The sequence below is a fragment of the Trichosurus vulpecula genome, chromosome 1, assembly GCF_011100635.1.
Source record: "Trichosurus vulpecula isolate mTriVul1 chromosome 1, mTriVul1.pri, whole genome shotgun sequence".
Taxonomy (NCBI): Eukaryota; Metazoa; Chordata; class Mammalia; order Diprotodontia; family Phalangeridae; genus Trichosurus; species Trichosurus vulpecula.
Window position 1 is genome coordinate 247,716,465 of NC_050573.1, and position 14,693 is coordinate 247,731,157.

At 40.1% G+C, this 14,693-nt stretch overlaps 2 protein-coding genes across 2 annotated transcripts in view; one reads left to right on the forward strand and one right to left on the reverse strand.

Annotated features, from left to right (window-relative positions):
- Nucleotides 1-14,693, reverse strand: part of CHST9 (carbohydrate sulfotransferase 9) — a 295,944-nt gene that overhangs the window by 65,550 nt on the left and 215,701 nt on the right. The window lies entirely within an intron of this gene.
- Nucleotides 450-1,022, forward strand: LOC118855531 (receptor expression-enhancing protein 6-like). The gene has a single exon (XM_036765658.1). It carries the CDS (start codon nt 450-452, stop codon nt 1,020-1,022), a length of 573 nt encoding a protein of 190 aa, XP_036621553.1.

Below are 14,693 nucleotides of genomic sequence, written 5' to 3' on the forward strand. Positions count from 1 at the left end.
TTGGCAAAGATACTGGAGTGGTTTGTCATTTCCTTCTCCAGATAATTTTACAGATTAGGAAACTGAGGTAAACAGGGTTAAGTGACTTGCCCAGGGTCACAGAGCTAGTAAATGTCAGAAGTCAGATTTGAACTCAGGAGTATGACTCTGCTTGACTCAAGGCTTGATGTCCTATCCACCTAACTGCCCCAACTATAGTTATCCAATGGGATATCTCATGAAGTAAAGCCTTCCTCATACTGGCCATACTCAATCAGAAGCTGGATGATCATTTGTTCAATAGAGTTCATTCTTGTTCAGTTCCCAGTTTGACCTGATGGTTTCTGAGATCCCTTCCAACCTTGACATTCTGGGATTTAGTAAATTAACAATTAAGGAAGGGGAGGGACCCTCGCACCTGGATCCAGTCATCTTCCATCCCCTGTCCTTCCCCCTCAGTCCCGGGAGCCATGGGTAGCTTGAGGCAGCACTTCCAGGGGTTCCTGGAGCAGAAAAACATTGTCACCGATGTCCTGGGGAAGCTGGAGGAGATCTCCAGTGTCAAAAAGTACTACCTAGCTACAGGTTCCATTGCTTTCCTGGCCCTCTATGTCATATTTGGCTACGGTGCCTCCCTGCTCTGCAATCTCATTGGATTCATCTACCCAGCATATGCCTCCATTAAGGCCATCGAAAGGCCCAATGAAGATGACAATACCATCTGGCTCACCTACTGGGTGGTATACAGCATATTTGGCCTGGCTGAGTTCTTCTCTGACATGTTCTTTTTCTGGTTCCCCTTTTACTATGCAGTAAAGTGTGTCTTTGTGCTATGGTGTATGCTTCCAGTGGCCTGCAACAACTCCCAGATCCTGTACCATTGCCTGATCTGCCTCATCTTCCTGAGGCACCAGGCTTCGGTGGATAGCCTGGTGACTGACCTGAATGGACAAGCCCAGAACACAGCAACCAATCTGACCCGGGAAGCAACCAAGGCAGGCATGACTTATCTCCTGGAGAATAAACGAAGAGGCCAATCCTGAGCCAGAGGCTTTGAATAACTGGACACCCTCCTCCCAGTTCCCATAGCCCCCAGTCCTGGCCTATGTCTAAGCAGCTGACCCCTCCCAGCTGTATGGCTCCAACCAACTCTACCCTCTTAGGCTTTAGGGCATTAGAGAAGTCTCCCCAGGCTGGGAGGTGGGATGGGCATGGGGGGACCTCTGCCCATTTAGGATCTACCAGCACCTGCTGAGGGCCCTGCTGGTGCTCAGACTGTTCTAAGTATGCCATTAACCACCTGCCTCTGGCCCCTCCACCCACCACTGGCCTCCCATAGGACTCTTGGTGTATCTTGGCTATTCCAGCTGCCCATGTATTAAAAAAAATGTCTTACACAGGCCAAACTTGCTTGACCTCAAAAAAACCCAATTATATAGACTTTGTTGAAATTTAAGTTAATGGCATTCTATCCATTTGGGGGGAAAGACAGTACTAAAGTCTATCTTCTGGGTACAATTAGTACAGAAGTCTCAGGCATGACTATAACTCAGTCGAAATCAGGCCAATTATCTTTTCACTGGTATGGTCCCTCCTGTATACATCCGGAAGGAGGTGAGTGAGGCCATGGGTGACAGAAGAAATAGCCACTTGCCAGAGACAGAGAGAGAGAGAGAGAGACAGAGAGAGAGAGAAAGAGAGAGAGAGCGAGCAAGAGAGAGTTAGTAGTACATCTATCTCACATGCCCAAGGAAATAGAGAAAGACCAGGGATCAGAAATTAGTGGCAAGAGAATAACTTTTCCTTTGTTTGGGAGAAGAATGGTCCTCTGAGGCAATGGGAGGGTATTTTATGAAGCTGAACAAGGACAGGGACTTGGATTCAAAGGCAAGTGCTGACCACCACTCACCATTCTGGGAAAGCCAATTAATCTCTCTCAGCCTCAGTTTTTTCATCTATAAAATAGGGATAATAAGAGCCTTATCACTCACCTCACAGTTGTAAGGATTAAGTGACGCATGGGAAATGCTTTGAAAACCTTAAATCAATATATTGTTAGCAGTAGGTATTAGTTGATCTATCTCCCTAAACCTCAGTACTACTTATGTGCTAAGTCCTTTGGATACAAAGAAAGGGAAAAGATAATCTGCCCTCAAGGAGCTCACAGTCTAATGCAAACAACCTTGTACAAACAAACTACATAGGAGATAAATTTGAGATAATCGATTTAGGAAAGTCATCAGCATTGAGGAGGAAAGGGGAAGTGGAGACTTCCAGGATGCCTGGGATGCCTGAAGGCAGAGGTGAGGAAGTAGTGAGTTCTGGGCCTGGAGGTGGAGGTGGAGATGAATAGCAAGTGAAAATACCTAGAATTAGGAGATGGAACAGCAAGGAGCCAGTGTCACTGGAACACATTTATAATCCTCATCTACAAGGTGGTGTGGTTGTTCTAGAGCAGTGGTGTCAAACTCAAATAGAAATGGATCCTTGGGGGCTCATATTGACTTAAAGAGCCACACATTAACATTATCTATGTTATATTGTATTTTTATTTATTGTGTTACATATTTCCCAGTTTACATTTTAATCTGGATTGGGGAACACTTGAGAGTGTTGGAAGAACGTGGCGTAGGTGTTTGATACTTTTGATCTAGAAGACCTCCAAGTTTCTTTCCTAAAACAATATTCTATGACTTTATACCTCTAGCTGTGGATAGCAATAGCAAATTGGGTCCAATCAATCAATGGCCATTTATTAAGCACCTACTAATTACAGGCCCTATAGTAAGTGTTGGGAATACAAAAACAAAGGGCATGATTGGGACATTCCAGGGAAGTTCTAAGCTGGAAAAGAGAATCATTACTTCCTTTTACAATGTCCTAAGGAAGGGCAGAGGTTATACCTGATCCCTCTAGGCCAGAGGTATCAAACTTGTTCACAAGAACCAGATTAAAATCTAATTATGAAGTATTTAAAAAATAAAAATACAACATAGATAATGCTAATTTGTGGTTTTCTGAGTCAATATGCAGCTCCAGGGATCAGTTTTTATTTGATTTTAACATCACTGATTTCTAGGTAATTAAGGAGTTAGCTGTGGTAGGACAGAGCTATTATGACCAGGTGGGCTGACATTGGAAGTGGGGCCATTTTCATTTCCCTTCCCCATTGTTTCCCTACCTGATTTGAAAGTTCAGTCTTTTGGCAGAGAGTATCTTGGAGAGAAAATCAAACCTAGGAGGAGGAGTAGCTCTGCCCACAGTAGAGTGGAAGAAAAAGAATGAGATGGAGTGAGGTGAGTCTATATGCACAGCCTAGCAGCACAACACCACATGGGAAGGAGCAGTTAAATGCTCGGTGGATAGAGCCGGGCCTGGAGTCAGGAAGACTACTCTTCCTGAGTTCAAATCCAGCCTGGGCAAGTCACTTAACCTTGTTTGCCTCACAGATGAGAAAAAATCTGTAAAATGAACTAGAGAAGGAAATGGCAAACTCCTCTTTGCCAAGAAAACCCCAAATGGAGCCATGACTGAACATGAGTGAAAAAACCGCTAAACAAACACCAGCACCACATCACTCTACACTTTCAGAAACACTTTCACACACACTGGTGATAAGGTGACTCAGTCCAGGAAAGTCTTATGGCTTGACGGTAAAATGAATATGACTATTTATATATGTCTTCCAATGTACCAGAACTTCTCCCCTTATTCTATGACAATGGTGCAACTACTGGTTCCTGTTTGATGTTGAAAGAGAATTTAGTCATTTATGTAGCTCTGTCCCTGTAAACCCTTTATGACTGGGACTCATTTAAGAAGGACCCTCAGAACAGCCGTCTCTCCATTTCCGACCTGGCTGTATTACTTTGAACATCTTCATCATGACCCTCTTTCCCCTTCTCCCTTTTTTAGCTTCCTTTGGTGTGTTGTATCCCTAGCACATAATAGGTGCTTATTGACTGATCTTTGACTGATGTAGCTATGAACAAAGCCACCAGAGGGGAGGGGGCAGAGACAATGGTTTGGAGATAGAGATGTGGGCATTTTTCCTGAGACCACTGAAGCAGCAACAACTCTCTTTTCTGACAACTTTGCTACAGCATGCCACCAGGTGGGGGTGGGGGCAGGAAGGATGCACTTATTTGAGCTGAGGAAATTTCTCTTCTTTTTACAGATGTGCCTTTAATATTCCAAATATTTTATGGGCTAGAGTTAGTCCTTTTATAGGGAAAAGTCCAATTTGAAAAGGAGAATAAGAGGGAGTAAAGACACCTCCTTGATTATGTGTTAGAGATGTCTAACCAATATGCTTCTATACAAAGGTGTGCAAAAAGACCATTAAGTGTCATTTCATAAAGGATACTGTCTCTCATTCTAAAAATTTCAGTTCACTTGTCATATTCTAGTCATTTAAAATTCCAGTCTACCTCCTCATTCTCTCCCCAAAAAGTTCAATTCTAAGGGAAAAAATCCCTCCTTTAGTCATAATGGCATTTAATTTGTACAGAGAGTTGAAAAATCAAGGCTTAAACAAAATCCAAATGAAACCTGTCCGAAAGACTGGGTTGGAATGAAGATTGGGTCAAATACAAGACAGAATCCTAAAGCAATACCTTGCTGGAGGGTGTACAAATCTATCTACATTTATTCTAAATGGAGAGTGACCTTTCACTATGAAGCCTTGAGCTTAAACTCAGCTGAAGTTATTGGAAATCATTTCCAAAGGTCATTCATGGGAAAGAATGTAATATGGATTTAAAGATGCCTTCCATATATGCAGAAAGCCAGGTCTGCAATGCTAGTAAAAAAGTCTTATGGAGAAGCAATAATTGCATAAAACAGAGGTTTTTCAAAATAATCTGAAGGGCCTGGGATCACATAGATCACAGTTTAATTTTCTTCCTTCCCTGTCAGTGCCATTTTGTTTACCAATATGGTGTGTACTGGAAAATAATATGCAAGATTATAGTTTGGAGAGGGATACTAAATTTGATTTATTTTCATTAGATTTGAGATAATATTACTCAGAAGTCAGTCAGGGCGCCTTCCCAATGAGTGAAAAGTCTGGTGTCTCATTCCAAGGGCTAATGTTTATAGGGCAGCATGTCTAACATGCCATTAGTCATTTTTCAAAGGGCAAACTATATAGTTGGAGTCACTGAGACACAATAACAAGTGTTCTCTTAATGAGGAGGAAAAATTCTTTGCTTACTCAGCCCAGAGATTAAAATACTCTGATATTTTATAAGCAATTAGTGTTGTCACAGTTTGTGGGAGGAGGCTAAGAAATGTAATATACTTTAGTGAGCCTCACAAAATCTTCTTTTGGTTCATGTCTGAATAAAACCTAAAGATTTAGAATTATTTTCTATAGAATAACGTTGAGTACTTTTTGGGAGGAGCTGAGAGAGGAAAAAAAATTAAATATCATTCTTCGCTTTTATGTTGATTATCTTGCGGTAATAGTTTGTTTCTCAGAATTTTTTTTCTTTCCTAACCTTTCCAGTAGCCTGCCTTAATCATGAGTTTAAAAGAAGTTTTTTTTTGTTAAGTTATGAAGGTCTCCATTTTTTAAAATTTAATTTTCAGTTCCAAATCGTCTCTCTCCCTTTCCTCCACTCCTGACCATTGAGAAGGAAAGAAAAATAAAACCCATTACAAATATGTATAGTTATACAAACCAAATTTCTGTATTAGCCATGTTCCAAAAAAAAAGAAAGAACTAGGAGAAAATATACTTCAATCTATTAGATTGTAAGCTCCATGAGGACTATCTTTTGCCTCTTTTTGTATCCCTGGGGTTCAGCACAGTACTTGGCACATGGTAAGTACTTAATAAATGTTTATTGATTTATTGATAATGATGTTTTTCTGTGGGCAGCTAGGTGACACAGTGGATAGTGTACCAGGCTTGGAGTCAGGACGACTCCTCTTCCTGATTTGGCTTCAGACACTAGCTGTGTGATTCCAGGCAAGTCACTTAACCCTGTTTGCCTCAATTTTTCGTCTGTAAAATGGGCTGGAGAAGGAGATGGCAAACTACTCCACGATCTTCGCCAAGAAAACCCCAAATTGGGTCATGAAGAGTCAGACATGACTGAAAACAACTGAACATCAAAAAATCATTAGATACTCCTTTCCTTACGTTAAGACCAAACATGACTACAAAATCCGTGCTTCTATGTATAGGTAGTGGGTAAGTTAAATTACTGTGTACTGGAGCGGTTTGCCATCTCCTTCTCCAACTCATTTTACAGATGAGAAAACTGAAACAAACAGGGTTAAATGACTTGCCCAGGGTAACACAGCTAGGAAGTGTGTGAAGCTGAATTTGAACTCAGGTCTTCCTGACTCCAGGCTCGATGCTCTATGCACTATACTACCTAGCTGCTTCCTGCTTCAGGTACTAGTCAGGATAGAGAGATGGATGAGAAGAAGCCACAAGTGTCTTCTGATGAGGTTAGACATAAAAGATTCAGGCCAAAAAGAAGAATTTAGCAGTGCAAGGGAACTAAGGAGAAGTAACAATGCTATATAGTTGTGGAGGGATCAGGATTAAACTTTAAGAACTTTTATACATTCTAGGCTATTGATGTCTTCCTTTTCTTCATTTTACTATACTTTTCCCTGAATTCAGGAATATGATAGTAAACTTTTAACAACGGGCTCTCTGAACCAAACCAAATCAAACAAAAAATGCCCACAACATATTTTAAATTTTCACTTGCATTATTAACATTTTCCCCACCACTTCACTAAATCTAGGGAATGAATAAAACAATAAATCTAACTCTGATTTGTATTGTTTACCAATTTTGAGGTATAAATGCTTATACTGTAAGGCCTGAGTTGGCTTCAGCACACCTCTGATTCCATGGTACCCTGCCCTGACCATATACTGTAGAGTGTGCTTCATAATAAATCTGCTCTAAAAACCTAAGATTAGAGCACTGTTATCAAGGTTTTAGAAAGTGGTGAGTGACGGGAAAAAACAAACAAACAAACAACCTCCAACATACAACACCCTGGGCTCTTCTCCCTTTAGGGGAACTGAAATTTGGGTGCCAGGTACAGCAAGAACACTTAAAACCCGAGTGTGGGTGAATGAGTCTGTACTCGGGTTTATTGATATTGATGGGAGGTGAGGGGAGGGGGACAACTAGCAAGATTATATGGTACATCGCATATACTATTCACTAGGTTACTAATTCAATTATAAATTGCATATACCAATAATACCTGGCACTATGTTGTTATTTCAGTAAATATAAATATTGATTATTTAAGGAGTCAGAGCTATGGAAAGGGAAGGGAACAGTCATTTATTAAACACTTACTGGATGCCAGGTGCTGGGCTAAGTGCTTTAGAAATGTGATCTCATTTGATCCTTATAACAACCCGGGAGGTAGGTGCTCTTGTATTCCCATTTTCCAGTTGAGGAAACAGGCAGACGGGGGTTATGGTAAGTCACACAGATAAGTGTCTGAGGCCAGAAATGAACTTAGGCGTTCCTGACTCCGAGGCTCAGCACGTTATTCACTACACCACCTACCTGCTCTATTAGGATGAGCTTAGAGAATCATCAGGTATTCTCCTGGTGGCTACTGTGCAGAGAACTACACTGGGGGTGTTTTTTGAGGGCAGTGAGAGAGCAGCTCTGGAAAGTACTTAGTGGCAGAGCATCCTGGAAATCCTTCCAGTCTGTTTTGTGGTGATTGAGGGCAACGGATTTCTAAAAGGTGAAAATATTCTTCCTTGCTCTCTGGAAACACTAGTCCTGTAATTATTTTGAAATTCCCTTATGCGAGGAGATAACAGCAATAATTATTCTGTCATATAGCATAAGATGGAGGTCAGAGAATATTTTAGAAGCTTAGTGATACAGTTTCCTTGTCTGTAAAATGGGATAATAATAGCGCCTACCTCCCAGGTTTGTTATGAGGATCAAATGAAATGGTACTTGTAAAATGCTTTGCAAATCTAAAAGTGCTATGTAAATGCTATTATTGAATGACTAGACTATTTCTTTTTCTAATCACAAATACTTCCACTGTTATTGAAGCATCTATCCCAAAGGTCAAAGCTATAACTGGACACTATACATAAATATGTAGAGGTATATTTGTGTATTAAATATATACATATACATATGTATATGTTTATGTGTATAATCAGCACTTCAAGGATCTGTGACTATGTTGACCTGTTTACTTATTCCCATACCAAGGAAATACTGAGATTTAGATTCCTTGGCATTCTGAAATTTCATAACATTTGCTCAAGTCTTTCAGGCATAATGAACAATATCAGGACTTAAAATTCAAGGATGGTGGCCTCATCATTAGACGTTGTGTTATCAGTAATGACCTTGTCTATGCTCTAGGCTTTAGGCAATCTCCCAATAGGTGCTAATGTTGCTTACCAGCTGGGGGGATTGCTCCTTCGGTAGGAGAAATGGTGTGGAAATCAAATTTAACAGCTAATGTGGGGCTATCTTCTCTCTGAGTCCTTACCTCATCTTTGTTCTATTTCAATAATACATGAAAAGGCCTCTTGGTAAGTAAGTTGATGTTGGTATACAATGGGAAAATAAAAGTACAAAAAATGTTTCAGTTTACCATTTTCATTTCCATCTTGGCATCTCTAATTGCTTATTAGACACATTTAACTGGATGTTCCATGTACACATAAAGTTCAACATATCTAAAACTGAACTAGATAGTCTGTGTTTCCTCACCCCACCCCAGTTCTCTACTCTTCTTACTTATATTATTCACAAGGGTACCACCATCCTTCCAGTTGTGTGGGCTTAAAACTTAGGTGTCAAACTTAACTCTTCATTCTCTCTTATGGCTCATGTTGAATTGGTCATCAAATCCTATTGTTTTTTGCCTCCATATCATCTCTTGTGCTCCCATCTCTCTTCTGACATTGCCATTATTCTGGTACAGACCCTCATCACCTTATACCTAGACTTAACTTATTCTGCCTTGAAGCATGATACTCAGTTTTGCTGGGTAGGTGATTCTTGGTTTTAATCCTAGCTCCATTGACCTCTGGAATATCATATTCCAAGCCCTTCAGTCCCTTAATGAGGAAGCTGCCAGATCCTGTGTTATCCTGATTGTTTTTCCACAATACTCAAATTGTTTCTTTCTGGCTGCTTGCAGTATTTTCTCCTTGACCTGGGAGCTCTGGAATTTGGCAACAATGTTCCTAGGAGTTTTCTTTTTGGGATCCATTTGAGGAGGTGATCTGTGGATTCTTTCAATTTCTATTTTACCCTCTGGCTCTAGAATATCAGGGCAATTCTCCTTGATAATTTCTTGAAAGATGATATTTAGGCTCTTTTTTTGATCATGGCTTTCAGGTAGTCCAATAATTTTTAAATTATCTCTCCTGGATCTATTTTCTAGGTCAGTGGTTTTTCCAATGAGATATTTGACATTGTCTTCCATTTTTTCATTCCCTTGGTTCTGTTTTATAATATTTTGATTTCTCATCAAGTCACTAGCTTCCACTTGCTCCAATCTCATTTTAAGGTAGTATTTTCTTCAGTAGTCTTTTGGATCTCCTTTTCCATTTGGCTAATTCTGCCTTTCAAGGCATTGTTCTCCTCATTGGCTTTTTGGAGCTCTTTTGCCATTTGAGTTAGTCTATTTTTTAAAGTGTTGTTTTCTTCAATATTTTTTTCAGTATTTTTTTGGGTCTCCTTTAGCAAGTCATTGACTTGTTTTTCATAGTTTTCTTGCATCATTCTCATTTCTCTTCCCAATTTTTCCTCTACTTCTCTAACTTGCTTTTCCAACTCCTTTTTGAGCTCTTCCATGGCCTGAGACCAGTTCATGTTTTTCTTGGAGGCTTTTGATGTAGGCTCTTGGACTTTGTTGACTTCTTCAGGCCATATGTTTTGGTCTTCTTTGTCACCAAAGAAGGATTCCAAAGTCTGAGACTGAATCTGGGTGTGTTTTCACTGCCTGGCCATGTTCCCAGCCAACTTACTTGACCCTTGAGTTTTTCGTCAGGGTATGACTGCTTGTAGAGCAAAGAGTACTTTGTTCCAAGCTTGAGGGGATGCACCGTTGATTTCAGAGCTATTTCTATACAGCCAGCTCTGCCACACCAGCACTCCTCCTTCCCCAAGAACCGCCAACCCAGACCTGATGAAAATCTTAAGCAGGCTCTGCACTCCTGCTCTGATCCGCCACTTAATTCCTCCCACCACATGGGCCTGGGGCCAGAAGTAACTGCAGCTGTAGTTCTGTAGCTGCACCTCCCCCACTGCCCCTGGGGCAGTGGCCACACTGTGAACTCTGTACCCCGAAGCTTTTCCCACTAATCTTCTTTGTTGTCTTTGCTGTTTGTGGGTTGAGAAGTCTGCCACAGCTCACTGATTCAGGGTGCTAGGGCCTGTCCTGCCTGGCTCCTAGTCTGGTTGGTCCTGCTGCCTCCCATGCTGAGTTCTGCTCCCCTCCACTCCGTGCGTGATAGACCTCATACAGTGACCATCCAGGCTGTCCTGGGCTGGATCCCTGCTTCCCTTTGCTATTTTGTGGGTTCTGCAGTTCTAGAATGTGTTCATAGCCACTTTTTATAGATTTTTGGAGGGACGTGGTGGGGAGCTCATGCAAGTCCCTGCTTTCCAGCCGCCATCTTGGCTCCACCCCTGGAAGTCCCATATTGGTCTTTCTAAAACACAGATCCAACCATGTCATACCCTCTTCCAATTCAACAAATTGCAGTGACTTCCTATTACTTCTAGAATCAAGAATAAAATTCTCTGTTTTGCTTTTAGCATCCTTTATCAACTGGCCCCTTCCTATCTTTCCAATCTTCTTATGCCTTACTTCATTCCACACACCTAATGATCCATTGACACCAACCTTACTGTTCCTCACATAAGACATTCCATCTCTGTCTTACACATAGCTGCCAAAAGTATTTTCCTTGAATGCATATCTGACCCTGTAACCCACTTACTCAATCAATGCAAGTGACTTTCTATTGCCTTTGGGGTAAAATATAAACCCTTCTGTTTAACATCTAGAGCTCTATACAATACCTTTTCAGACTCACTGGATATTAATCCCCCTCCCATACTTTGTGATCTGGTCATACTCATCCACTCTCTGTTCCTCACATACAATGTGCCATTTCGCATTTTCATGTCATTGCAATGGCTGTCCCACATGACTGGAGTGAACTTACTTCATTCTTCTGACTCAGTGAATCCCTCTCTTCCTTTGAAATAGCTCAAGCTGTTTTTAACATGAAGTTTTTCTGATCCTCCCTGTCTGTGTTGGTAAGCAAAATGGGCTCTTAGCACTTAGTTGGCTTTTGTTTCCTTTGAGTAATTCAGCGTATTTCATTGAACCTTACTAGGTGCTAAGCCCCAGGCCCAAACCCCTATGAGGTATAAAACCTATGTGGGTGTGGATTGGTAACTAAGGTGGGGCCCAAGGTGGGGCCAACTCAGGGGAGGGCCTATTGTATTGGGTCTGTCTGTCGATGTTTGTAACTTGTTTAGGGCTCTCACTCTTGGTGGCGTTTGGAGACTCTGGGCAGCAGTAGCTAGGAAGCCCTCCAGCTTGTAAACCTGGATGCTGAGACTTTGTTAAACTCTGGTAACTATATTGGGATTTGAATCAGACAAGGTCTGTCTGATGATGTTTGTAATTTGTTTGTATTTTATTCTGAAGTTCAGCGTGCTGCCTTTTTCCCCTGAACTAAGTGAATGATATCTGTATGCTGAATTAAAGTAAGATTGTCAACCCCTTAACCTTGCTTTCCTTAGTTAAGTCGATCAAAAGAACCTGTGTTTTTGCAGCATGCTGGTAGCATGCTTGTTGTTGGGCTTCTGTTGGTCTTACACCCCCACAACAGCTGCTAGTCGCATTGTTGAAACACTATTGTGTATTTAGCTATTTCACATTTGTGTTTATTCATGCCCAATGTATATATGTATGTACTGATATGTACTGATCATCTTCTCCATTAGAATGTGAGGTCCTATTCCATCACAATCATATACCACAACTTGTTCAGCAAGTTGTACATAATGGATTTGTAGTTTTATGTGCAATCATCTTTTTTTATATACTATGTTATGGAAATACATGTTTTATTCCATAAATTAAAAATGAAATAAAAATATATATAGAAGAAAACAAAAATAAGTTCAGAATGGTGCACAAACAAGGCAATTTTGTTACTACTGGATTAAACTTAATATAACACAAAATTTTCCATATAACAGGAAAAAAAAATGTAAGGTCCCAGAGAGCTGAGATTATTTCACTCTTTTTACATGCATACCCAGAACAGTGCCTAGTAAGGAGGAGGGACTGACTATCTATCTACCAGGCACTATAAAAATGTTTGTCTGACGGATTGATTAAACTCACTTCATTGCCTTGAGCAGTCATAATACAATCACTGATTCTTTTCATACTTATGATAGTTTTTTCTTCCTAAGATTTCTTGTGCAATGAGATCTCAAAACATTTAAAATTATGAGGGCAAAGGGCCAGATTTCCTAAGAATCTACTTGTCCTTGTCTTGTCTTGTCCAGCTACTATTTCTGACTTTTCTTCTTAAATGCCACTTCAAGCTCCTCATGTAGCACATCTAGGACACTGGGTGTAGAGTGCTCCTCAGTGCAACAAATGTAGAAGCATCAGGGATGAACTCTTATAAGAAGGTAAATGTATGAGGGACTTGAGGGGAAAAAATACCAGAGAAAAATGATAGAGAGCCAGAGAGATGGAAAAAAAAGTGGAGGGAGATCTAGGTAACAGAGAAGTGCAATGCTCTTTCCCCAGCTCCAGGCTTCTCTTTAGGTAGGAATGAGCTGGTTTTCTTGCAAAAAAGAAAAATAAATGATTTCAGAAGTAGACCTTGGTTTAGTGTGGGCTGCGTTGTACTGTATCTTCTCTCCTCTAGGGATTGGAAGGTAAGGTAAGGGAACTATGGGGTTTGAGATGGGAAAGAATGGGGGAAGGCAAGAAGAATGAGAATAAAGGGCATTTTATTAAGAGCAATGTAATTGGCATAAAGCCACTATAAATGGGGTAAAACTTGGAAAAAACATGGAAGAACTCAGCAGGCCCAAGTTTAATGGGCACATTTTAATTTATTTATTTGTCAATCCATTGTGACACAGATTTTTCTAACTATTTGTTATCGATTTGATTTTTAACAAATAGTCCTATGTCTATATAATCTCAGGGCGTGAACACTGGAACACTTAAAACATATTTCAAATGATATAACAAGTGGTGTTAAAGACGCCATCAATGACATCCATGATTGGAAAAGGAAGTGGGTTAGTCATGTGGCAAGATTAGGAGATGATAGCTGATCAGACTGCGTGTTGCTCCACTAACTGTGAATATTGAAAGAACCAAAGGAAGATCTCCATCACATTATCTGTATCATCAAGGGAAGATCTCTGCAAAGATATGGATGGGAATCACATGGGACCAGAAAGCTGAAATAGGTTGTTGGAATTGATGAAATCACAGATTCACTGAGACATTTCCTTCAGTGTTAAAAACAGACCTTTTAGGCATACATTCATTCATCATTAGATGTGAATGAAGGTTTATTTAGCATTGTTCTAAGCCATCCTGTCAAGTACTCTGCAGTAAAGAAATGTGTAACAGATTTACTTTCCATTTCTAATGATGATTGATATAAACAGTCCTGAGATACTCAGCAAGTTGCTCCTGGAGAGGAAGGTCATTATCACCTTAATATCACCGAGACAAATACAAGAGGGACAATACACAGATAACAGAGAAACATAATTTAAAGAAGAAACAAATTCCTTGTGAAAACAACAGTTGAATACAATACAGTGAGCCTCATCAGACCATTTTCCTCAGCAACTTTCCAATGGGGTTAAAGACGAATCTCCATGTAACTTTTTTTTCTTTAAAACAAAATTATCTTAAAATCTTTTCCTCCCTCCCTCCCTCTCTTCCTCCTTCTCCCACCCTCCCCTCTCCCTTCCTTCTTCCTTCTTCCTTCTTTCCTTCTTTCCTTCCTTCTTTTCTTCCTTCTTTCCTTCCTTCCTTCCTTCCTTCCTTCCTTCCTTCCTCCCTCTTTTTCTTTTCCTTTCTTTCTTCCCTCCTTCCTTCATTTTCTTCCTTCCTTCATCCCTCTCTCTCCCTTCTTTTCTCCCTCTCTCCTTCCTTCTTTTCTTCCTCCCTCCTTCCTTCTTTTTCCTTTCTATTCCTTTTTTGTTTCATACATTAGTTCTAGAATATACCTTGATTTTTAACATATTTTTATTGCTTCAATGTTTAAGTTGTAGATCTTTCCTCGTGTAGGTAAATGTGATTAGACTTTATATACCTATTACTTTTAGAGTGAAGTAACCTTAGAATTATCAAATGATCTTATTTCCATTTTAAGCATGAGAGTACATATTATTAAAATTCATATGCAAATAGGCAAATTTCCAAACTGTAACTTATAGGCAAAACATAAAATCTATAAACCCCTTCATGCTTTCTATAGTATGTATACTTCAGGGAACAGCAAAATTAAAGAATTTGAGAGTTGGAGAGACCTCAACTGCCATTCAGGGGTTCTTAACCTGGGGTCCATGAACTTAAATTTTTTGATATGTATTTTATTTTACACATTTAAAAACATGATTTGGAGAGGGTGTCTATAGGTTTCACCAGATTACCAAAAGAGTCCA